This window comes from Nesoenas mayeri, assembly GCF_963082525.1.
Source record: "Nesoenas mayeri genome assembly, chromosome: 2".
Lineage (NCBI taxonomy): Eukaryota > Metazoa > Chordata > Aves > Columbiformes > Columbidae > Nesoenas > Nesoenas mayeri.
Genome location: NC_137543.1, coordinates 137,559,627 through 137,585,762, shown reverse-complemented (window position 1 = coordinate 137,585,762; position 26,136 = coordinate 137,559,627). Strand labels below are relative to the sequence as shown.

The 26,136-nt window shown below is 38.6% G+C and overlaps 1 protein-coding gene across 2 annotated transcripts in view; it reads right to left on the bottom strand.

Annotated features, from left to right (window-relative positions):
* SLC25A13 (solute carrier family 25 member 13) overlaps positions 1-26,136 on the bottom strand; it is a 99,737-nt gene that overhangs the window by 62,685 nt on the left and 10,916 nt on the right. The window contains exons 2-4 of one of the 2 annotated variants that reach the window (XM_080339694.1): positions 13,349-13,402; positions 9,155-9,297; positions 2,450-2,565 (exon numbers count right to left, since the gene is read on the bottom strand). In XM_080339694.1, the coding sequence (XP_080195820.1) occupies positions 2,450-2,565; positions 9,155-9,297; positions 13,349-13,402 (313 nt within the window). Of the gene's footprint in view, positions 1-2,449; positions 2,566-9,154; positions 9,298-13,348; positions 13,403-26,136 lie in introns of those variants that run through there. The other variant, XM_080339695.1, reaches the window with a different exon arrangement.

Here is a 26,136-nt window from a genome sequence, read left to right as displayed (position 1 = left end):
CCCAGAACATTTCTCTAAATATTCACAGCCTGGATGCGGTATTCAGTGTAAAAGCTCATTGATGCAAAGCCCATTATTAATTTGTTTACAAAGATGCCAAGCTCAGTGTACCTGTGAAAGAATAAAATTTGGATGATTTACTTAGTAGAAAATGTGAAGCTCACAGCTGGGAAGCCCTATATTCCGTTCAGTATAAGCTAAAATATTTAGACCTATTATCTCAGTATATGGAAAAACAATGACTGCACAGATAAGCCATGCTGTTTCTTTACAACAATGAGATACAGACTTATAATGGGATCCTTGAGATACTACACTTAACAGCAGTATAGTGAAAAACGATCCTTTCCCTTTTCTTCTGTTCCTTTCACACTGTAATTCCACAGTATACAAAACCCCTATTTAAGTCTCCTAACCTTGATAAGGACTTGATCCCACTTTCATTCAAGTCAATGGAAAAAGATCTCATAATTAACCTCAAAGACGCATGACTGGGGCACTGAGTGGCAAAGTTACAGGACAGTATTGTAATAATTCATTTGTGAAAGTATTAGGGTTTTTTTTTCATAATAGGGGGGAAAAAAGCTTTTTTTCTTATGATAGAAAATAGAAACTAGCTTTGTCTAAAGGTCAACTGTTTCTGCTGAGAAAGCACAACACTGAGACAGCTCTCACATCCTCCCCACTCCAGGCGTTTGCTGGGGTGGTAGCCACAATGTACTATAGAGAAGTTACAAATGCATTTATGCTTTCAAAGCGGGAGAGGAAGGAATTAAAACAGCTATCTGAGGTTCTGCCAATGTTGGCATATCTCCTCTTTCAAATACCTTAAACACAGCTTGGCATAGGAGTTTCTCTCATCACTAGAAGGACTTCAATGGACCTGAAATGCCAAACTAATCCCTTGACTCACTGTGCTAAACCCCAAGGGAAGCATTTGCCAACAGGAAAAGAAAGAACAAGAATGCCAAGAGTTAAAAAGTTAAGTTGGACTGATTCAGCACTCAGATCAAACAATTACAGTTCTTCCGAGATTATTAACGAGCGCCCCAAGCAACCAGGGGCTCTGACGCAGACAAGAACCTGCACATCAGAGGCATTCCATGAACCCTGGTTTGTTGGTGCTGGAAGAAAACCTCTGCAAAATACATGTGCCCTCCTGATTTAAAAGCATGCTGTCTCTCGTTGCCTCTCTTTCTATACACATGCACGAGACCGTTAGGCACACAATACTTCCTTCATCAAGGTTACGATCAGCAGAACTTTTTCCTGAAATTCTTTCAAATCTTTTAGCATCCCTAGTAATCTTTTAAAAGCTGTTCTAACAAGTAATATTACACAGAAAAGGCACATCTTTCACAGCCTCAATAGAAAACCAAAATAATGAAAAACCAAAACAGACACAAGAAGAGGCAGGAAGTCTTCTCACCAGCCGCAACTTCAAATACAGATTTTTGGAGATGGTAGAAGGAATACAATGATGCTTCAAGCAATGGTAACAGGATCTTGTCAGTTCAAATGGAAAGGGAAGGGCTTTTTCAACTGAGCATAAAACAACTATAGGGAATACTAGCAAAAGGCAAAGAATACGTGAACCATACGTTTCAGAAAGACAAAGAGTCAACTTTCCTTTTACTTAAATCTGTTTAACAACCAAACAATAAAACTTGAGACGTACGGATAACAGTGTCCAAATGTAGCAGAACAGAAATAGCAATTTTATCCACTGTAGGTAGTTAGGGCAAAAAAAAATATCCCCCATACTTTTTGAAGTGCAAGCTCAGTGTCTGAAGATATTCAAAACTGCTAATTTCTGAATCCTTCTCCCAGACATAATGGCCCTTATCATTAGGCAGGTGGCAGACAGTCCTGCAGATATCAAAAGCTCTCTCTATGGTATCTAGAAACAAACAGTCCCCATAATCAAGTAAATCTGATGTTGCCAGTGCAAATACCACACCTCAACTGTAAAGCTGATTTTTTTTTTTTTTGGAGAGGGTGGGGAGGGAATGTTTTACTGTAAAATCTCACCGAAGAAAGCTTTAAGCCTCATAAGGAAGGCAGCTTGAAATATAGCCAATTTAAACAAAAAAATAATTCAGAGTAATTCAGACTCAATATTCACTCAAGTCTATGGCAGCTTACTTGTGGTTTTACAATCATTTTCTACAGCCACCTTTCATTGCTGATCTGAAGGCCTGCACAAGCATGTTGGGGAAGAGAAAAAGAGAAGCGACCAGTTCTGCAGAGAAAACCATGAAGATGACCATGACCCTAACTTCATATTGTACACATCTAAACGATTAAAAAAACTCAGCGAGGAAGTTGCTTGGCACTAGTGTAGTTGCACTATCAATCCCTGTGTTTCCTCTGATAAGAGAAGGTGAAATGGAGTTTAGCCTAAGTAGGGATTTTTAAATTAAGAGTGTACATTTAAGAACAGTCTTACCAAAAGTAACTTCTCCTTTGCCAGTCTTGTCAAACAGCTGAAAGGCTACTATGAACAATGCATCTGGAGCACACAGGACTGACTCAAATGCCACAAACTCTTGAAAGGATATCAACCTAAGGGATGAAAGAAAAAGCAAGAGCTATGAAAACACTGGCTTGCAGAAAACTGAAATACAATATAACATAGATTAAACAAAATAAATAAGAGCACAACCAAAATGTGTACAAAATGTTATCAACAGTGATTAAAATTTATCCTAAAACGTCCCATCACCAACACTGTCAAGAGGCCTTTATATCACTAGACGGAAATGACTTTGCTGAACAAGGAATTATTCCTCTCTGCAAGCCACAACAGAACATAAAACAAGCAAAGTGCTCAGCATGGCTACTCACCTCGGCTTTACTGTCTAACTGAAGTGCCCTCTGGGGGAGCCTACCTTCCTCCACTGGCAAGACAGAAAGCCAATAAAGACATAAGTAACTTCCCTCAAGACTTAGTACTTCAGGCTTTTGGAAAGTAAATCCATTCAAGACCTACATGCTGCCACTCACTTCAGAAGGAATGGATCCGAATGTGTTATCTGTTTGCTAGCAACTTATTAGTCATCCATGGCAGCCTCCAGACCTGCATGTCGAGTCACAAATTTTCAAGCAGTAGTCTGCACGTTCTTCCTCAGCCCAAGAGCAGTTTATTCAAATTCACCATTACAGCCAGGTTCCCAATATGTGAGAGCAGTAGCAGAGCAGAGATAAAGGCAGAATTGCCATTCCTTAAGTTAGTTAATAAGCAGAAATTCATAATTCGACAACTTGGCATTGTTTCCAGCAGTAGATTTGATACAGCAAAGACCCTGAGCAGTTCTAATTTCTCTGGATCACACCCAAGAGTTTAAATGGAGATCAAACTCCTACTCTTAAAGAGGCAAAGGCCAACCATTCTTCTGTTTTGCTACTTCTTTAATGTCTGGGTTGTACAGCTTAAAATCATCTTCAAATGTGTGGCCGCGGGGCCTGCTGGTAGTCTAGGAGATTTAAGATTGCCTTCTCTCAAGGCTGCCTTATCTCAGTGCAGCAACAGCATAGCTTTAAGGGGTTCACATGGCAGTAGCCGGGGAACAAAGATTTATTTCCAAGCAGCACAAAATTCACCATAACAAATGTCAAAGAACACACAAAAAACCAAATTATTAATTTCTTTTTATTAGAAGCTGTATCCTTAGGAGTTCTACTCAAAATGACACTGTAGTCAGTTCAATGAAAGCTTCCACTTGGGATGCAATAAAAGCAAAGAACAAAGAGTTTGAACAGCCTGGAAAAGACATTCATTCCATCTAGTTATGACGACTCATGACTGTACAAGCAATTTCCAGTCACCCTGTCTTAAGGGAATTAATTTCAAGTCACACAGAAGTGTGCTTGCTGCACATCAGCAGCCAAACATCCACAGGGTAAGAGAGGCTGATTTCCGTGAAGAACAGGAAAACATTAACCAAAGAGGACATTAAAAAAAGCATGGCATGGAGAAGGCCAAAAAGCGGTTCTGCTTTTCATCCCTCACTTTATATGCACCAAATAAAAGAAAGCATATGTAGAGTCAGAAATAGTCTAACAAATAATTAGCCTGGGGAACATGCCACCATAGGTTATTATGTAGTGTGAGAAATAAATAAAAAGAAACCTCCTCAGGTATTCTTAATATTAAACTTATAATTGATGATGCCAGTAAACATGTAAGCATGCCTTAAGCTTTACTGGCAAAGAAACCAATGACTTACTGCATATGCACATGTTCGAACATGGGTAGGCCATCGAGTCGATTATTTTAACTTCCTTGGGAGCTCTCAGTACTCCCCACTGTTAGACACAGAATACACAGAAACTTTAAATGGAAGATTCTAGGTCTTTAAATGGAAGAAAACTTCCAAATGCAACATTTCCTTCAATTTTAAACAAATATATCACTACCTACTAAGTTTTGCATTTCTGTATATTTATTTTTACTATGTGACTTACAGGTTACAAAAGCTCATTATTACTGGTTACATACCTGACAGCTTCCACAACAAAAACCAGATACAAAGCACTGAATTCTTCTGTCACAAATATTACAAAACCCACACACAGAAAGAACAAAATAGACAGCAGGCAACAAGACTCTAGAATAGGATTGTTTAGAATTAAAAATGTAAAATATCTGCTAAGACCATTTTGATAAAGCCACTTTTTGTGTGCAACAACAACCTTGTCCTTACCAACAGATCCCAACAAAAACAGTGCTGAGAATACAGAAAAGAAATACAGCACCTATCCCAGCAGAATCCCAGCACCACGCTAAGAACATATTCTATGTTATTAGGCCTGGATTTGATTAAAACTTCACATATCAACACTGCTACAAGATTTTATACTGGTAGAAGCATTCTTTGTCAGTGCTTGCAAGTAATAAATCCCTCTAATAAGTCAGAGATAGAGGCTTAAAATAACACTGTATCCATTTTTTAAAAACAATTATTCATAGTACTAGAAAGATTAAAAATGTACAAATTGTGTGGTTCTAGCCAGACTATTAAAGAAGAGACATTAATATCTGCTGTGCCAGCTGAATTCAAATTAACCCAATTTTTACATGTTAATTAAACCAGCTATTTTCTTCTTATTGTATTTTTGCTCCCTAAGTAGACTAGTCTGCTAGTGATTCCCAACAGATCTATTCTAACAACAATGACGTATTCATTTACTTCTATTATGACCACACAAAACAGTAACTGAGCGGTAATTTTACACAGTCAATTACACGTGTGATTCTTAATGCTTAAAGATGCTGAAATAATGTGTACTACATAGCCATATGCTCACTTCTCTCTACTGCACAAGGGCAGTTGCCTGGGTAACACATTTTCTCTGCTGTTTAGCATCAACCTTTTGGGTTTAGCATAACCCTTCACTGAATATCATTAGGTGTCATTAAACAGCACATATTAACATGGACTTCAATACAGTACTTAAGAGTTATTTTATCTACCTAAACAAGTGTTCATTTATGTTACAAAAGCAGGGAAAAGACTAGTGATTTTAACAGTGCAAAGAGAGGAAGCTGAAATGTTTACAAAATTTTACTTCCATCTTAAAGATATCCGACCCAACTGGTCAAAGTCTTCCTTTACATTCGTGTCCTCACGAACAGCGGTAACGTTGTACAATTTATCCAGAAAGACTGAAATCCTGATATTTTAAAATACATCCACACACAAGACCTACAGGCAAAACACAGCAGGGTATGGTGCAGCAAGACCACTATTTACTGCTCCTCTCCTTTCTTCCACGCCGGTTCTCTCAGTGCTGATGCCCATGGCATCTGGGCACCATGTAGACATGATGCATTCCTACCAGAGAAAGTCCACATGTAGCCATACCAAAAGAAAAAGCCATTACACACTGTAATAACACATACAAATGTAATGATGAAGAGTTTTCTTCAGAAATCAATGCATATGTTTTTACTGTATCAGCAATTTAAACATGATAACATAATGGGACACAAATTGAAGCTACAACTATTATTTTATGCTGCAACCTGGGTAAACTAAGTACAGTGTAAATTGGTGCATTAGAGGATAAATTTATATCGAATAATAATGGAAAAGGCTGGCATTTCCAAGTGTTATTTTTGAATAGCTTGTCCTTTCTAAAAATAAAGCATACAGTACTTCTCTGTAAAGCGTTAGTTACTACAGTCCAGAGATGTGCAGTAAATACTTAATTTGTTAGACAGATGTTTCGAAGTACAACAAAAGACTGAAAACCAAGCTGTTACAGTGGGCAGGATGGAAAATGCCTGGCCTGTTACTGACAGGCCTTGAGAAAGTCAGTGTATTTTGAAGGAGTTTTTGATCCAGCTGAAGCCAAATGAAGCATTTTTTTCAACTAAAACTAGGAATGAGAAGCTTAAGGCCAGGCATCAGTCAAAGCTCTTAAGTCCATTTCATACAAACTACAGCCACACAATATAACACTCTTAAACACCTGTGTTATTACCGATCGACTACTTTGAAAGGCTTCTCTGGTCATCGGCAAGAAAAGCATTTCCTTTTCTTAAAGGAAACCTTAAAAAGATGCCTGAGAGGACAGAGGGAAAGCCTACCTCCAAATATCCCTATGCCCCGACTTAAGATGGAGACAAAACTTGCTCCCATGGCAACAGATACTCACTGCACACCAGAGAGTGCCTTGAGAGGTCTCCTACCTTTGTCACACCAACAGCAGCTCCTGCAGATATCCTCAAATCCTTAATCTCTGGCAACACAGGAATTGTGCTAAAACTATGTTAGAGATTTTGTCCACAGTAATCATAGCGAGATCATACGTAAGAGCTACTGTTCTTTACACTTCACACTAAGGATTTCTTCTGCTCTGAGATAAGCAATTCTTTGCCCATCTATTTGCTCTGCTCATGACTCACAAACTCTTGTGCTGTCTGCCTTTTGCTTACCCATTTTAGTATTTCTCACTGATTACACTTTGTGCATATAGCTAATTTCTCACCAAAATCGTAAGGAGTTAAAAAACATTTTTAGAAGTGCTAGGAATATCCCTGGTGATTCTGGGCTCAGACCTTTTTGGTGAAGAGAGGTCAGGCTCACCAGTCATGAAGAACAGATGCTTCTTCAGAGCAAAATAGGGATTTGAGACAGTGAATAAATATCCCAGAAATATCCCAGCAGTATTTTCAGAACTGCACTGCTTTAAGCCACTAACACTAAAACAAAATTAACTTGTCATTGCTCTTTTAAGCTGATTTCTGTTTTATACTAGAAATAAAGCTAAATTATTTAACAAACTCCCGTGACCTTAAACACCTGTAAGTCTCTAAATACTGACTAGCCTACTAAAAACAAACTCTAACAAAAGCAGTTTTGTACTTCAATTAAAAACTAGGAGCTCTGGACTGCCAAGTTGGAAAGAATGCAATAGGAGATGACTGGTAGGTCCTATTGCCATCCCTAGGAGATTTAGTTCCAGGAACCAAAAAGCGATTGCCCCTTGCTTCATATGATCACTCTGCGAGTTACGTTATATACCACTAGAAAAAGGCACAAGTGCTTGGCCACATGGCAAAAAGTGCTACAGTGCCAGGATAGAGATGAATGCTAATCACTTTCTATACTTTCTCCATTCTTTCACATATTAGTATAGCAGCTATACAGGAACACAGCCTGAGTATCAGAAGAGACTCTCCAAAGACATGTTAGGAACATGCAGTCCTGTCACAGCATAGTCTGGACTGCAAGAACAGTCCTCACTCATGGCAGAAAGTGGCAATTAGAAGCATTGATACTACACCGCAAAACTCCTGCAAGATCACTCCAAGCCATGAAATTCCAAGTTGTGAACAAGCTCAAATAAGCTACAGTTTTACATTTTGCTTTTCCTGACATCAGCTTCTGATTGTGAAGGAGATCCAGATCACAAGGTACAGATTATATTCTCAATCTTCTTATTACAAAATGGATTTAAAGCTGTGCAATTTGGAGAATGCTGGTTTTGCAGGCATCAAACCAAGGGAAGCAACCTGAGAACTGTTTAACATTTTCAGTCAAAGCCATCTGAAACCACCACTTTCTTGCTGCCATCATGCCAATGTTACCAGTATAACCTTTTACAGAATTCTTTTACCACAGGTAACAATCATCACATTAACATGTCTGCAAGTTTAAAGTGTCCAGCTGCCAGGTATCTGAGGCTGGGTGAGCAGAAAAGAGAGCACAGAAACTATTGCAGCAGTTTCCAGTTATGCATGCATCTGTTCTCTAGGAAGAGTGCATCCTCTAGTCATGCTTTATTTATCTCACATTTTACTCTCTGCAGCCATTGATATGAGTCACACCTGAAGTTTTCTGGCTTCTAAAAATGCCATTACAGACTTCAAGTCCATAGCTAATTATTCCAATGTTTCTCTAAAGATACTTTAAAGGCAAGGTTCAAAAAATGAGTTCATATGGGTGAAGAGATAGCTTGCCTGGGCAAGTACCAAAAGCAAAACCTAGGATTTCAGCAAAGAAAGGGGGAGGAAGATGGAAGGGTAGCTAATCTTGCCTATTGGCAAAGCCAGCCTTTCAAACACAAACCAATTGCAACCAACTTCCGTGCTGTCTTCCAAAGACTGAAAAGTGGCTCCCTAAACACCTTAGCTGCTCCTCCTCCCTCGTAAGGGAAAAAATAGTGGCAAAAACCTTTAACAGTGCTATGGCAAAACAAAGCAAGGGCACTTTTTTCTACGATCTCTTCCTACACCATCTAAACTTATTTTGGATTGCTATTTGAATATATTTGTGACAGATACATAAACAGAGACAGAGAGGCGCATGGAAGGAAAGAAAAGCAGGAGTTAGGGGAGCCAGCCAACAAACATGAAAGGTTCAATGAATTAAAAATACACAGTAGACAGAAAATGGTTTGCTCAGCTAAACGGTACATGCAGTCCCAAACATTGTTTCTGCTCTTTCCACCTAAAAGATACTGTATTCCTTTATGTATCTGCAGGAAAGAAAAAACCACCACCAACAAACAACTCTACCACCTTTCAGGGATCACACTGCTTTGGAAGAATGCTTTTGTATTTTTTAGATGAATAATAGAAAAACAAAACAAAACAAAACAAAACCAAAACAAACAAACAAAAGCAACACAAAATAACACTTACCCATCTTTAGTCTGATCCACCACACCTGCAAGGAGCTGTACAGTGCTTGCGTTAGGCAAACCATCTCCAGTTATCTTCAGGTACCGTGTGACAAAGTCATTAGGAGACATGAAGAATTCGCCATTCTTCTCCACACTTGCATACTGTTAAATGAATACAACACTTAGTGCCTCAAATACATCCTTCTCCACTTATTTATTACCACCAGCCATAGTTTCCAATCAGGAGCAGGATTACATTACAGTAGATGACACAGTTCTGCTCTGAAGAACCAAGAGCCTATAACCTAACAGGGGAGCCTCAGTGGGGGGTACCTGAGCTGCTGGAGGCTTGGCTTCCAAGCCAGAAGACTGGGTGATGAATGCTTTTTTGTTTATCATGTCAACAATTTCTCCATGGTAGTCTAGAAAGAGTTAAAGCTCCAGTACAGAATGCTTTTTTGAAGTAGAACAAGAAGGACATGTGCATTTGCAAACTTGTATGTGGGATCTCGGGACCACTGAAACAGAAACGGGATACTCTGGCATGTTAGGAACTTTTCAGGAATGACTCCTTTGTGTAGCCATTCTACTTCGGGATGAGAAGACAGGTTTACACCTGTGAAATGACACCGCAGTGCTAGTGGAATCCCCCTGGAGCGTCCACCTGGGGGTGCTGTTTTGGAGGAGCTCCACAGCATCACCTTCACCCACCGCTGGCCCCTAAGTAAAGGAGAACCTACACATCCTGCTCCTCGGCTGAGCTGCCAAAAGGAGGCCAGAAAATAGCATTTGCAGAAAAATATAACAGAAAACAAGAACTTGGACAGTTCAGCACACTGCAGAAACAAAAAAAGGGGTCCAACACCTTACTAAACACTGCTGGCAAATGTTACTCCCGCTTTATACCATAATTGCTGGCATACTACAGAAAATGATTATCGACAGACCCAAGCACATTTGCTCCCAAGAGAAGCCTCTAGTAACATGTTGCATACCAAGATAAAAGCATATAAAATATTTTGAAGATAATACATAAATAAATAAAATTGCCTTTGTTACCACTCTTACCCTGATTCCTCTGTCATCCCTTAAAGTTTAAAGCCCTCATTTTCTATAGAAGGGTAACCTTGAAATCAACCCAACAATGGTTGTGGGGTTTTCTGGGGGGGAGGGGGGAGTTGGTTGTTCCACTCCCCCCACCCACTTTGTTTTGTTGTTTTTGTTGTTGTTTTTAATTTTTTTTGTTTGTTTTTTTCTTTTAAGAAAATAAAAAGGATAAGGACAATAATTAAGAGGAAAAGAATCCCTGGCAACATTTCTATAACAATGCATCAGCCTTAAGGGAAACAGGTTTGTCTCAGGATAACAAACGTGCACTGAGAACAGAAAAGCAACTGTTGCTCCCCACAGAACATTATCCACACTAAAGTAATAAATAAATTAGATGCTTATTGCTATTTTGTAATGTACTTCAAAGACACATGTTTTGCTTTACACTGCTGTGGCTCCGCTAAGGGAAGGAAACTGCCAGTTTTCATTTCACAGAGCCACACTGGTGCCTGCGGAGTATGGTTATACCTGCTGCAGGCACATGCCAAAGTGTAAAAGTAAATAGATTATTTTCTTCTAGTGCTATATAAACACAGTCTTCAGCTACAGCAATAGCTTCAAGAAACAAGGCTTCACAAAAGCAAGCCCAAAAAAAATATAACTCGCTTTGGCATCTATATATTGGTTAGCATTTAAGGATTCATGTTCCAATAGACACTGTTTGCAAGGCAAGCTTTCTACTTGATACACTGCAAGGAATTTTCAATTGTATACTTTTATAAGAACTAGCAGATCAATTGATTCCAATGCAATCATTTGCAGGGAGACAAAATCTCTCAGAATCCCAGCCTCAGAAACTTTTAACACAGCTGCTATTGAGAAACAAATCAAATAAGTCAGACAGCCTATGCTTCTATATTTCATCTTTTTCTTCCAGGCTAACCCCCTGCTAGGGCACTCAATAACAGAAAACAGCACAAGGTTTCAGTGTCCCCCTGTTTCCTGTCATTGTGATTTACTCAAGTGTATTTGAAATCCAATCACGTACTCTACAGTACATATAGAAAATGACCTTGGAAAATGTCAGCTTGATCACTTTGACTAAAATCTAATCTCTCAGGGGTTATGGTAGAAGACTTAGAAAAAGTAGAGTTACTCTTGGAAATTATCATAACAAAAAGATAAAAACATGAGTTCTACTGGGTTTGGAGGAGAGACATTAAAAAAATGGTTCTTTACAATTGTATTTTTACCCATTTTGGCAATTATACCCACAGAGAATTTGATATTACACAATAGTACCTAATGGCTTTTTGGTAACTTATTTCCATATATTTTAGATAGTCGAGTATTAACCAGTTCAACCCCATTTTAAGTAAGATTTGCAAACATTTTATTGGGAGTCTGATGTAAATGCTAAAGGTTGATCGTAATCAACTGCATTTAAACTCATAGTCTCATATTTATTTCTACACAGTGGGTACCATTCCTATCTGGTAATCATATTAATTCTTAACTGAAAGAGAAAGAATAGCTACCAAGTTATTTTATAAGTGAAGATCCCCCAGTCTGAAAAAGCACCTGTATTGGCCTCACCATTCAAAATTGTCTAAAGCAGCTTAATCAACACTCTTACCATCATTTATCTGTAAGTATGAAACAACATACCACACTCACTCATCTTTTTTCCTTCTCAGTGAGCAGCACAACAATTTCTGTATTACACTGAAGAAAATGTTTAGCTCGTATTTCATTACTCCACTTACTGAGACTCCTTTTCAGTGGAAGAGGAAGCAGAAAAGGATGAAAAAGGAGCTGGAGATGCTATTCAGTGTGTTCAGCCACGACCCATTCAATCTACCAAAACTCAACACTGAGGGAGCTATAATCTTCAGAAACTCCATAGCAGTGAATATCCGTAGGCAGGTAGGAAACAACTTTCAGACTATTCTCAGCAAACCAACCAAACCCCCACCACAACTGAGTGCTGCCTCATATTCCAGAAGGGACCAGGCTGCTCTCTGCTGTGTTTATTCCCTTCCTCAATACTACCATCTTCTGAGGTCAGTGGTCTGCTCCCTGCCTGCCTTTTCTGCTGCCTTGCTCCTGCTCTCCAAGCATTTATCTCTGAAAAACCCATTATCCCATTCTAAAGAGTCTTTTGCTCTTCTGACAGCCACAAGTTCCAGGACTTAATAAGTTAAATCCTGGCTTTCTCAACTAAAAATCTGATTTCAGAGCTATAAATACTGACAGTATATGATAAAACTATAAATACTGGCAATATACATAGTGACACCCACATATATTGTTAATAATAGCTCACAGGGGACAATGGAAAATATGCCAAGTGCACAGAGAGGGGAAAATTATGCTGGATGGAGGGAAGGTGGAGGGAAGAACTTGGAAAGGTATGAGCTCTCTCAGGCATTCAACCCCTTCATAAAAATAATTCAGATACAACAGCTCCCTGGAGCACTGTGGCACCTACCTCACATACATTTACTCTCCAGACCCACCAACCTCTGTAGTCTTCTTTCATACCACACTACCAAACTAATACAGACAACATACCAATAAATCTTAGGAAAGTTAGGAATAGTTACATAAATTTAGAAAATGGGTCAAAGAAAGCCATATTTCAGCAAAACACTGAAGTACACTTCTCTCAAGAGTACAGGCAAGTATTTGAGTGATTTCAGTACTTGCACACCTCTATGGCAGGTCAACACAGAAAGAATTTAAATAATAAATACACTTTACAAGGTGATCTTCCTGACACTTCTACACATTAGAGAAGCATAGATAATGAGGAAGCAAGCAGTAAGTTTACCAAATGGTCTAACAGCAAGGTATCTACACAAACACTTCACCATGTGTAGGAACAATATTGAAACTCCCACCCTATTCTCCGAACAATACGGCTTTTTTTTTTCTAAGATCGCAATACTTCTTCTGAGTCAATACAATAATCACTCAGGAATGTATCTGACTTCTTGGTGAGCATTGTTCAATTCTGATAATGGTATTTAAGTCTAACATGGTAATAATACAGTGAATGATTAATGGTTCAAAAAACTATCAAGAGTTGTATGCTGCAATAAAGGAGCAAAAGATATGAAAAATTTAAGCAGAAAGAGTAAAATATTTACTTTATACATACCTTTAAAAATATTGTTTTCAACTCAGCTGGATCAGCTCTCTTGGTTAGAGCCACCTACAAGTAAATACAATTACATTAATATGCATAATTCATACAAAAGATGTCAAAGTGTCATTTAAAAGGAAGAATTCAAACAGCAGAACAAGTGACGAAAATAAATGTTCACCTTAGATAAATTAGGTACTGCTTTAGTTAGCCATGCTTATTTTACTCATTTCACGTTTACATTAAGTTATTCAATATTTTTGTCATAATTGCTTCCTTTATGCAACCCTGCAATTCTTAAACAAGCACAAATTAAAAAGCCATAAAGATATTCAAGTATCAGATCTTTTCAACATACCTCTCTGCTCAGATTTGGCATTATACAACCTTTACCATATAGATTTTTACACTTACAGCATCTTTCATCTAAGGAGTTCAGAGGTATGGAGCCCACAACTGATAGATGGCAAGAATAAAATACTCAGACTTACAAACTTGTCCAAGAAAGCAACTTCCTAAAAGACTGAATTCCAATGCAATTATTTGGTGTATTGATACTTCTGCCTCCTACTTCCAACATTTAAAACTATTTAAACTTGCAGCATAGACCTTTTTGACAAGGTAAATTCAGAAAGCATAGTATCTAGATTTTTCTGCAGATGAAACAACCGGTCAGTTAAAACTAAAACCTAAGTTACATTTATCACCACAAACCCAAAATAATTGAAGATTTTTTTTCCCAAAACACTGACTTAAAAATATTATATATCCACTACGGTGTAAGCCCAACAGCATTTGCCTCCTTGACATATCGTGCCATCCATTTGCTGCTTTTGGCAGAAAGTGGATTCATCCCTTCAGTCTGCACCTACTATAGAGTTTCCCATTCTTTCTTCAGCATTCTTCGATGAACCCTTCCTTGCCAACATAACAACCATCACCTGATAAGTCAATTCAGCACATCAATCTATTTCTAATAAAAAAAAATTACTTTGCAAGCAAACCTGGATTTTCAAAAAACTTGGAAAACATCTCTGTAATGAGGAATAAACAGCCAAAGGGCAAGACATAAAGTGTTACACTCATCTAAGAATTAAGTATCAGAAACTTTATTAAAAAACATGACTACCTACTTTCTTGACTCTCCAGAATAATGGTAGACTCTAAAGGCAAATGTGACTGCAAATGCATTTCTAGTAGCAAACTAGAATACTGCAGAAAACAGTAGGAGTCTGTGTAAGTCTGTACAACATATCCTCACACATACATTTAATGAAGAATCTTCAGTTTTCTCACCCTAAATGGGTCATTTTAAAAATCAAACAACAGCAAACCACCAAAAACCCAAAGTATTTTAAGAAAAGTGTATGAATATGGTTTCTTATAAAATTTTAGAAGCTTTTTTAAAAGGGAAAAACCACACCTGAAGTTATGCTAGGACTCTACTGACAGAGTCCACAGCTGGAGTCCCAATTCAGTGTTTGCACAGAAATCCGTGTGGAGGCAGTTGCAAAAAAATCAAAGTGTAATTGTGAACCTGGGAATCTAAAAATGTGTATTTTCTAAAGTACAAGCTGTCCTAAATGTAATCACTGTGGAGTAAGCAGAGAATTACTTTAACCCCATTTGTAAAAATCTGGTACTCTAGAGCAATTTGGAACTTTGTGGAAAGGAAAAGCCAACATTTCTATACTGCTGCAATGCAGAATCCTGCCACTATACAGGCAAACAAAAGACACTTTGAACACCTACAGCCATGAAAAATAAACCAGTATCACACCTCATCTGCCTTAAAGTTTAAATTTTATACTGTCCCAGAAATCTAAGCGTGAAGAAACAAGGCATTGGAAAACCAAAGGAAAAGGGCACAGTCTGATAGCTGAGCTTCTACTCATCTTGGTTTCACTGGCATTAACAATCTTGGGAAACTCAGTAAACAAAACATGCTCACTGCCCAGCTGCCATTTTTCAGCCCCCTTTTAATTACATGGGGATTTTGGTGGGATTTTTTTTTATAGTAAGTTTATTTCAAAACATATAGTGAAAGGCTGAAGCTGGTTAGGTCAATGAATCGACAGAGGCACTGCAGACTGACAGCCCATGCAGAAGCTGCTGACAATGGTTTCCCTCTATGTCCTACAGTCTACTTCCAAATTCTTCTATTTCCTGGGAAATGGGAGAGGAAAAGGATGGTTAGCACTGTGTAATGGGTTTGTCCATGTGTCACCTACCAATCTCCATTTTGAAAGGTTGATTTGATCCCAAGCAGGGAACAGAGCCTCTATTACGTTACGTTACAGCTTCAGGATGACCAAAGCTAACACAGCCATGCCTGTGCTAAGAGAAGTATTTAATTCAGCCTTTCATCCACCACCAGCTGGGGGCAAAGCTGAAGTGGCACACAAAGACACAAGACATGATCCTGATGACAGGCATTACCAGCAGATTCTCCTTCTGGAAAAGATCAAAATATCACTTTCAATGCCATTCTGAAAATTGTTCGCAGCTATGTTAGCAATTGATGGTGGGCTAAGTAACCTGATGCCCACAAGACTGCAAGCCAGCAGGTAGCGTGCCTGGTGGAAAGTGACCCACAGACACAAGCTGTTCCTCCTTCAGTCAAGTTAGGTGACTATTTACTGACTTTCATATAACAGGGTTTGGGTGATATGATTTGTTACTGGAAAAACTTGTCTATTTCACTTTTCTCTCCATAAAGAAAAAAAAACAGTCTGAGATAAAACCAGTTATGAGCTGGCAGGCATGACATCTCTCTAGTTGCATGAAGAGATATTTGATAAAGCAGATCTAAGGAAAATAATGTTTGTTACTGCTCTTTATAAAGAGATGTTTTGTAAAACACAGTAACACTTTAAAAAGACCCCAGTAATTTCTATTAAGTAAGGTTCAATGAAGAAAGTTCTCCAACAAACATTTAGTTTTTTAACAAACAGGAGACAACAGGGAGTACAGAAACTAAAATACAGGGTTATAACAAAGACAGGAGATGCTACAGAAAAGACTGGGATAAGAGAAAATGTCAGCAGGGATTTTCTATTCTAAGGTAGATACTTGAAAGCTTTAGCCAACATACTATGTGTATATGTGCATTATGTATATGAAGAACCAGCCAGCACAGGCAATGTAAGAACTGGATTTAAAAGTGCCGAATCCTCCCATTACCCATGATGTTCAGCAAAGAAAGACAGGGGATGCACAGAGAAAGGGAAAGCTCTGGAAGTGAGGGACAGTAACACACAGGTTGATTTGCATGCTGGAGTTGTTCATATTCTCAGACTCCCTTGCACCTTGATCTTAATTTCAGCCCATTTTCCTCAGTGGAGCTCTTTTCTCCTTATGCTGAATTGACACTGACATGCATTTTCAGTCTCACCTTTGCCCTCAACAACAAATGCAAACAGACTATTCCCATAAAAATCTAACTGTACAATAACACAAGAAAACAGAATCCACTGTGGATCAAGGAAAATTATGTTTCAAAACAGCTCTATTAATATATTTGTCATATGCAAGGCAGAAGGAACAGGCTGACAGGTGGTATGTGATATCAAAAGATACAAAAGGACAAATGTAGTAAGTGTAGTCCATCCAGTAAAGAACAACAACAACATGGGTGGGCAAGACAGAAAAAAGGCAGTAGGAAAATCAGAATTAATGCCAATGTAGCATTAACCTAATGGCAAATATAAAATGTCTGACCTTCTCACTTTTATGGTGGAGATCACTTTAGTAGCCACCATTTGAACAGTGTAGAAAGGTGATGGGGATCCAGGGACACTTGGGAATTGCTAAAACATTCCAGAAAGTTTACTGGGACAACAACAAGTCCTGACCAAAGATAAACAGGCAAACATCTCTAATAATGTTTCTTCCTCATGGCTCAACCTCAGTACAGCTCAAGTGTAAAAGAGAAAGTTGATGGAGGTAAACACATCTCTCTCTACCTCACTATCTTTAAAAACTCCTGACACCCAGCAGGCAAGATGCTGGTGAGCAGCCCTTCTGCAAGCAGAGAACTGGGGCTTTGGCAGGGCTGCCTCGCTGCTGTGCACTGGGGAGTTCAGTCGAATTCCAGAGAACACCATCTATAGGCACGTACAGAAAGATGATATTTGATGAAAGGTCTAACAAGTGATCACAAGCTCTAGTAGCTTCATGTTGAAATTAATATTAGGTTTTAAAAAAATTCTTCCATTCTTACACATGACTAACGAACACAATGTATTTGGCACCACTAAAAGATTTCAAATCAAGACTGAAACCTCGTGTCTTCTAGAGCAGAGGTGTCAAACTCATTTTCACCAGGGCCCACAACTGCCTCGCAGTTGCCTTCAAAGGGACAAACGTCATTTTAGGACTGTATAATTGTAACTACTCCTGTTCTAGAGGTATTCTTCAATTTCATCACAAGTTATTGAGTGCACCTGTAAGATGCAAACACCTGTGGCCCAATTTATGTAAGAGGTCAGATTAGATCATCAGAATGTTTCCTTATGGCTAAAAGTGTACATACACCCTCACAACGCACAACTCCAAAGGAGATCATGCCAGAGTTTGACCTTACAATTTTGTTTAAATGAGTGAATGCAATATCAGAAACCAGTTAAGTGCAGTTACTGCCAAGTTTGAATTCAGATCAAAAATCTATTGATACTGTACAAGTATTATGGTAAAACAACACTTCAGTTTTTATTTTAAAACAACTAACTTGCTCACATTTATGAGAATCACCCTCTTCCACATTTACACTAATACTACCACAAACATATCAAAATCATTCTCCTAACCTTAGCAACCTGCAACGTGGTCACTCTCCCTCATCACACACAGCATCCTAAGTTACAAGTGTTCTGCATCAACATCTGTCCAGAGCACTATCTCCTGTTTCAGCTGCCCAATAACCATTTCTTGCTAGCCAGACATATTTTGGCATATTCTCATGTCAGCAAAAACACAGTCATTCCTTCTGCATGACAGAATCCAAGTAAAAGAACTTTAATGTGGTCTCAAATGGAAAATGATCTATGCAGAACTCGTCATCAGTTTGCAAGGTAGAATGTGGACCAGCTCACCAAGCAGGGAACCAGGCAACTGAAAGCACAGCAGGCACAGAATGCAGATCAAAATGACCTTCTCTCTAGACCTCTCTAACGATAAGCTGAGTAATTTTCCTAGGAAAATATAAACAGATGGCATTTGGCATGCCTACCCAAAGGCTTAGGGTAAGAAGCACTGGAAGAGAAGCTGGTAACTACTAAGTGGGGACTCCTATTGCATTCAGTCTGATCAGTCAGAACAGTCAGCCTTAAGATAAAAATATTTATTTTGTAAAAATAGTTCTCAAACATTATGATTACATTTTGCAGAAGTGTGATCCTACACTAAGTAGCAGTTACTCCATTCCCTTGTCTAATAACACCTAGCTAAGCTAATAAAAAGAGACATTATTAACAATAATCAACAAATTCTTCTCCGATCCTATAGACTGATTCAGTATGCAGAGCTAGAGAATAAACACGACTGAAACTAGACAGTTGTGCTGAGCCTACTCCCCACCATGGTGAAGCAGAACAAAACCTGCTAGCTGACAGAGTCAACAAATCTCAAGCAAAATTATTTGCATCCATCTTCACTCTGTCACAATTACAAAATCTCTGGTCAATTCCCGGTCTGGCTTCTGCACCATGATAAGTGGAAGCCTCACTTCCCCCAAGTGCATCAAAGCTAACAGACCTACTTTATTAGGCAATTATCTGCTAGCTTTGATCCCACTTTCAAAGTCCCAAAGCAAATGCAGCTGGCTTGTTCACAAGACAGCTCTCACACAATGAGATTCCCAATAAACCATAGTATATTTGCATGCAAACTGACTAGGGACCAACACACAGTTATCAATCACATACACACAGGAAAATGCTTGTCCAGTTTGTCCAATGCTTCCAAGTAGGTACAGAAACAATGGTGAGAGTAGTATATATGTCAAGGAAAACTGCTACAAGAATTTCCAAGAACAGCTAATTAATGCTATGTAAAAATACATTTAGACTGTATATTTCTACCATTTTTCTACTTCAAGACCTGGAAAACCAAAGGACCATAAAACTAGCCTGATACTAAGGTTAAAATAGCTAGGCACTGTCATTACTCAGCAAAATTGTTAAAAGGAAAAAGCGTCATATTGTAACAATACTATCCACTCCAAACTTGAAGCACCTATCAGAAGATGCAGTTAGGAACAAACTGGACTATCCGGTGATAGTCAGCCTCTGGACTAGGATGCAGATGCAACTGCTGTCATTCCTACCATGAAACATGATGCACTTCGCTACAGCAAGAAACTGAACCTGAAAATCAACTCGTCACGAAAAGCAGAAATTTCTCTTTCACTTTTCACGTTGCTATCAGAAAAAGCTCAGCTCTCAAATCATTTTCTCTACCTATCATAATGTGCTACAGTACTCTGCATCAGTCCATCTTCTTCCTCAAACTAATATTTCCTATTGTCTTATAGCTCCTCTACAACATGTTTTTACTCAGATGACCTTGAGGACTGTGATCCAAAGATACATAAGTAAGCTACTTTGCTATGGCCATTATGTAATATTAACACATCCCAATGCATGTCAGCAAACTAGAGCTCATCACTCGAAGAAATACAGTAATTATACATGACATATATTAGAAGTTCTTCAATTAAAAAACCCAGTTTATTTCCAAATGAGCTACTAGTGAGAATAGTCAAATGAAATTTACACCACCTCATGGGTATTTTTAAAAAATACCTCCCTCCTGGCTCACCATAGACAGATAGGAAGATAGATGCTAACACTCTGACTTTGCTCTCCCTTTTGCTTCCTTACACCTTTCAGAAATGGAGGCATATCTAAGCATTATGAATGTCAATCTTCTAAAACATATTTGGTGGCTACATCAGCCCTGTTTATAGTCTCCCCTTTTGATTCTCCCAGGGTTTGATATGTCAAAATAGTGCTACTGTACAACCAGTACACTGACCATAAGCTCAAGATACAAACTGCCTCACATTCATCTTCCAAATGCAGTCACTCCACTGCTAGCAATTCATCTTCCAGAGCTACACTTCAGCCTTACATCTGGCAGGAGAATAGTCATCTCACCCAAAGAAGTAAAGGATAGAAAAATTCTCCAGTGTAACAGCAAGATCAAAAGCAGTTCCTGGAGAAAGCACACAATTAGATACCTGTTATCACTCCAAAATTGTCAGGGAGAAGTGGCAGATTATTAGGACAGTATGAATTTTACCTGGCACCCGATGTTATTAACATAAAATACGTACTTGGACCAGATTAAGCAACAGGTAACCCACAATTAAGGCAGACATGGTTCTCACAAGGTGGTACCTTCAAGAAGTATCATCTCACAAGCTATGCAGAGCACCTGTGAGCTCTGGGAGGGCCATCACTGAATGCAACACACAAGCTACTGATGAGCCCCTCCAAGGTCCCCATGCTCGTGGTGCTTCAGGTTCCCAGCAGCTCACAGCTCAACACAGACAATCACTCCTGGTTTCACCTGGCTCCAGCCCCCAATACCCAAATGCTCACTCTGCCCCTGGCATGGCACAAAGCAGCTTTCACAGCTTAAATATCAGGTTCTTCTATCAAGACCAGTGACAAATAGATTCAAAACAAGAGATATGATTCATTCCCACCAGGGAACTGTTTGAGAGTCCTGCACTGCACCTGACACTATGTAGTACACACAGCAACCTACAAAGAAGTGTCCCATGCTTCATCGAATACCTTCATAATCACAGAACCAAGACAAAACAATGGCAGGAACAGACACTTCGGTGTTACAAAAGGTTTCTCCATGATTTTTCTCTCCTGGATGTCAATGTAATGGAATCTATACTGCGACACACAGTCCCAGTGAGTGAGCAGGATTGTTTGCAGAAATAAACAAAAACCTGCTGCCCTTTGATGAAAACAATCCTGGAGCAGTGCCATACAGGGGTATCATAACAGAATTATCTGCTCTTAGATAACTACTAATTCTGCAATAAAGAAAAGAGGTATTTTATGGATGTGCAGTCAGCGCCTATGAACTTGTGGAAAAGGTCTGTCTCAAGTTGTTGCTAGAGTAACTTGTTATTTGTGACTTCATGCTTGTACACGAGCAACTAAAGGAAATGTGCTGGAGGAAAGTTCCTGTATGTTCCTACATGTCTTGACTAATAATTGCCTGGCAGGAATTATGTAGGAATAACTGACAGGTAAATGTATTTTGTTTCGTTATTCTGTTTTCTTCTTTGAACACACAAGTTCACTTTTGAAGATCCTATTTATAATCAAATCCATCTATTCAACTCTAATCAAAATGCTACACCTCAGCAGCTCAGAGAATTGGGAAGGGTGTGGGAGTGGGCATGAATCCCTATGTGTGCATTGATCGAATCCTACAACCTTAAAAAGAACAAAAGACAACCGCACAATGTAAACAGCATCACACACACAAAGCAAACTTATTAAAGGCTACAAATGAGGAGACTCAAAGAAAATCTTAAGTCCTGTGGTCAGGAACCCTTCCTCACAGCTTACAAAAATAACAGCAGTATTCCAACACATACTTGGGCAAATAATAACACTGTGCTGCTTGAAACAGTAAGTAAGTGTTTTGTTTTGTTTTTTCTTTTCTTTTTTGTCTGTACAGCACACTGGAGGTTTGGGTCATGAGGAGCATGCTCTGTAACAGCAGAAAGAGTCAGAGTAATTATCCACCTTTCCCACAGAAACATGCTAATCAGCCTCTGACTAGGGAAAATTCAGAGTTTCAAACAACAGAATATCTCTCTCCCTTAAAGATTTTTACCTGTCATCTCAAAATACATACGCCAAAATATGACTTTGTAAACACGCTCTTTTGCCTGCAAGGAACCACGTCACCATTTGTCCACGGGTTTCAGTTTTAAATTATTAGATAATCTCCCTGAAGACTGGGCAATTACAAAGTACAGGCAGTTTAAGATTTTCTTTTACAATTCTTATTTTCAGCATTAACAATAAACAGATTTTTGGTGCTTAAATATTAGCAGATTACAAAATTGCCAAAGGCCACTGTGGGTGTATGACCTCCATTCCTGTTAAGCACCAGAAAGCTGAAGCTGTCAAAGAGAGTACTTGGAAATAATTTGCAGTTTTACATGGGAACATCAAATAGTCCAGTGAAGACCTAAAGCATTTATGTAACACAGTGACTGTAGTACTAAAGGTTCATCTGCCAGTGACTTGCCACAACTCAGGCAAAATTGTTAAGGAGTTCACAATAACTCTCCACAATTTGAAGAGCTGTAAGATACCTGACAACAATCATTAAAAACTTCTCATCTCTGCAGAAACATTTCCAGCATTTTAATACATTTTAATTAGAAACTATTCTGGTTTTAGTTTGAATAATTTTTGCTTATCTGTGAGCTTATTTTATTACATACATTTGCATAAAGCAATAACTGTTTCCTTAAAACATTAAATTTACTTCTGCTACATAGGCCTCATAATATTTTTATGAGATCATTTGGTTGCAGTGGAAATGGTTATGATGTCAAATTAAGCATTCTGATTTAAAGATAGCAATTCTTTAAAAAATTACTTTTAGGCAGGCATGTTTAACAGAGAGAAAATTAAATCATATTTATTTGCCAAGAAATGGATTTCGATTTTCTTTGAGGCACCGCAATTAAACTAAAATCTAAAAATGCCAGATTAATCAAACATGGAGCACAGTTTAAGACACTGTAGAAATTCTAGCACAATTCTTTCACTGTCTCATTAACCAGCAGTTCTTCCATCTCATCCCTTGGACACTTGGGTTGATGCCAGCACCCTGACATCAGCCGATGAACTCGGAGCACTGTGCCTGCTGCCCCACACTATGTTACTGGTACCACCTGACAATGCAGCTCCCTTTTTGTCATCAACTGTTAAAAACGAAGTAAAATTCCAAAAACTTCTTTCTGACCAGTTGATCCACCCGTTTGAAATGCTAAATATTAATGTTTTGCCTCATGAAAACGTCGGGTGATCAGTCAGTGGTTACTGCTCACAGCTTTCTCAACCTGTGCCAGCCTTCAGACAGTGAACACAAAAGCCAGGAGAGCTCACACTAGTTTTCTTTATATATCCCTTTGCCTAATCAAACTGTGGGTCACATATAACACAAAATACCCCCATGCTTTCAAAGCCACAGAGAACTGTGGACACATATTCTGTATAAAACTTTCTAAATACACTGAAGGAAAATAGTGTATTTGACAGAGTCTTTTTGTGCATACTTTGCCAAGCTCTTTCAATAATTTTCAAAAGTTCAGTGTCCTCTTTCCCTTCCTGCCCATTCAGAAAAAAAAAAAGGGAAAAAGTTCATTCAGTTCATTCAGTATCCTTGTCAATGGCACACAGAATAAGGAACTATTAAGTGCTGTTTTAATTATACAGTGTTTCATTTGAATGTTTACACACTTGAGAGTTAAGTACCCTGGTCTGGGCTATTCTCATAACCAAGATATGAATCTACAGGTTACATGTGATGGAACACCAAAAGGAAACTGCAAGAGGTTTACAGTCAGTACCATTTTCCTTACTGTGAGAAGCCCAAAACTTTGGTAGTACAATGCTTATAATGCTGAAAAGACTGAACCCACCATTTCATACCAGTCAGTCTTGAAAGAAAAGATGCAGATCAAATAACTGATTTGGGTGTGTGAATGGAGTAAAAGCAATTGTAGAAAGTTTGTTGTTGCCATGTTTTTCTTCCTTTTGAGAAGCATCAACATGGGACTAATTCATGATCTTTACAAAGTAGTTTCCAGTTAGACTGACACACAATGGCAAGCAGCGTTAGACAGGTGAAGTGACAGGAAGGAGGAAGGCTGACTTGATGTCAGTGACAAAAACTATTTTAATGGAAATGTGAAATTATTCAAAAATTTCTTCCCCTAAACACGTGAAGATTTCTCTAGTCAGATTCAGACTGCACAATGGGCTGAGAGCAGGAATCAACCAGACACAGTATTTTTACATACCATGTTTTTTCTAATGGCTTTTCATACTCGATGCCTCACTTAAAGGTTTCTTCTGCCAAAGATGTGTTAAATCAGTGATGTTCCATCAAACAGTAGTTGTCAAACATGATAAAGACCTACAATAATAAAATACGTGACCAAGAGGTTTTAGTAGCCAAGGATTCAGGGAAGAGTCGTGTTTCCAAGGCACATAATAATGAACAGCATGACATTTGTTCAGTAACACTAATTTTCAGACCTCTTTGCTTCTATCCTAAAATCAGATCTATGTATCAGGTAATCCGATGGCTGGAACTGACAGGATCTGACAGGAAAGTTACGTTACAAAGTACAGATGAAAGTGCTCAACTGCTACTGCAGAACACACCTTTCAATTAAACCCTTTAAATAGGGAGCCTCCCACCCTGTTGCAGATATAGGACAAATTCCAAGTCTCTCTCCTGCACCATAATATCACACATCAGAACAGAGACTCGACTAAGAAGCTGTAGTGGGCACCTGGCATAAAAGAACTGAAGAAAAAAAAAATGCAAAGCAACACCACAAACACACAAAAGTAGGAAGAAGCATTAAGGCAGATCTCATTTCTCAGTGCAGGAAACCATGTGTGCACATTTGAACACAGACCTTCAAACCAGAGTTGTGCGCACAGACACAGAATCTTGGTGTCATGGTCCTGCTGATGGCCTTTTATGTTTTGGAGATGTTGTCTGCATTTTTATTAACATCTATCAGTCTTTGATGAAAGATGGAGTCAAATGCTGCTCAAGCTACTCCAACACTGAAAAATTTCCTTGAAAACTATTCTAATTTACTGTTTTACTTCCATGAAGGCACATTTGCCAACTTCCCAGAAATAAACATGCATCGATTGAGGCAAAAACCAAAAACCCCAAATAAGATATGGTTCTATTGGCTGAGAGAGTTCAGAGAAGCTGCAATAAGAAACAAAAATGTAGATATGAAGACAAGTAGATTTTCTTCCTCCTACTGCCTGGATGATCATTATTTGGCTCAGGACCATCCTTGTGAAAGGATCCCCTGTTGACTAAGTGCACTTTTAGGAAGTATGCAAAAACCATCAGGAAGAAGGCAGAAAGATGTGTGCCTTTCTATGACTCCACACGCTGAAATCTACAGATGTTTTTCCCAGCACACAACATCAGAAAGGAAACCAAAGAACAGAGAGTGTTAGTTGTCGTTTTCTCCTCACCTCCTTACAAAGCCAGCACTGCAAAGACTCCAACCTGCCAAGGAACCTTCTTTGAACCTTCCATTTCCTGATAAGTTTAAACTTATCCTCTCAGAGAGAAACGAAGCTTGGCTCCAGGAAAGAACATTTGTAAATTTTCAGTGAATAAAGACCAGGTAGCATTCCCTTACAGAAACTGAATTATGTAAAAAGATAAATACAAAATTGTGCATGAAGCTGGAAGAACCTGTGGTCAATAGCATTTTACACAACAATCAGAATTCCAGTAAATCAGGTTCCATTACAAAGAAAATACCAACAAGATTACGATGTCACAAATGTAGAGAGAGAAAGAATAAACTCTATTGGGGAAATAACAAGTGGAATTTAAACACATCAGCCACTTTTCTTGTCCTTTTTTTTCTGAAGTTTTCAGTTTAAGAAAAATTTGTTCAACTATATCAGAAGTATTCAGACTTTGATCACTCACACTTCATTCCCTCTGGAGTTCCACAACTGTTCAGAAATGTTACA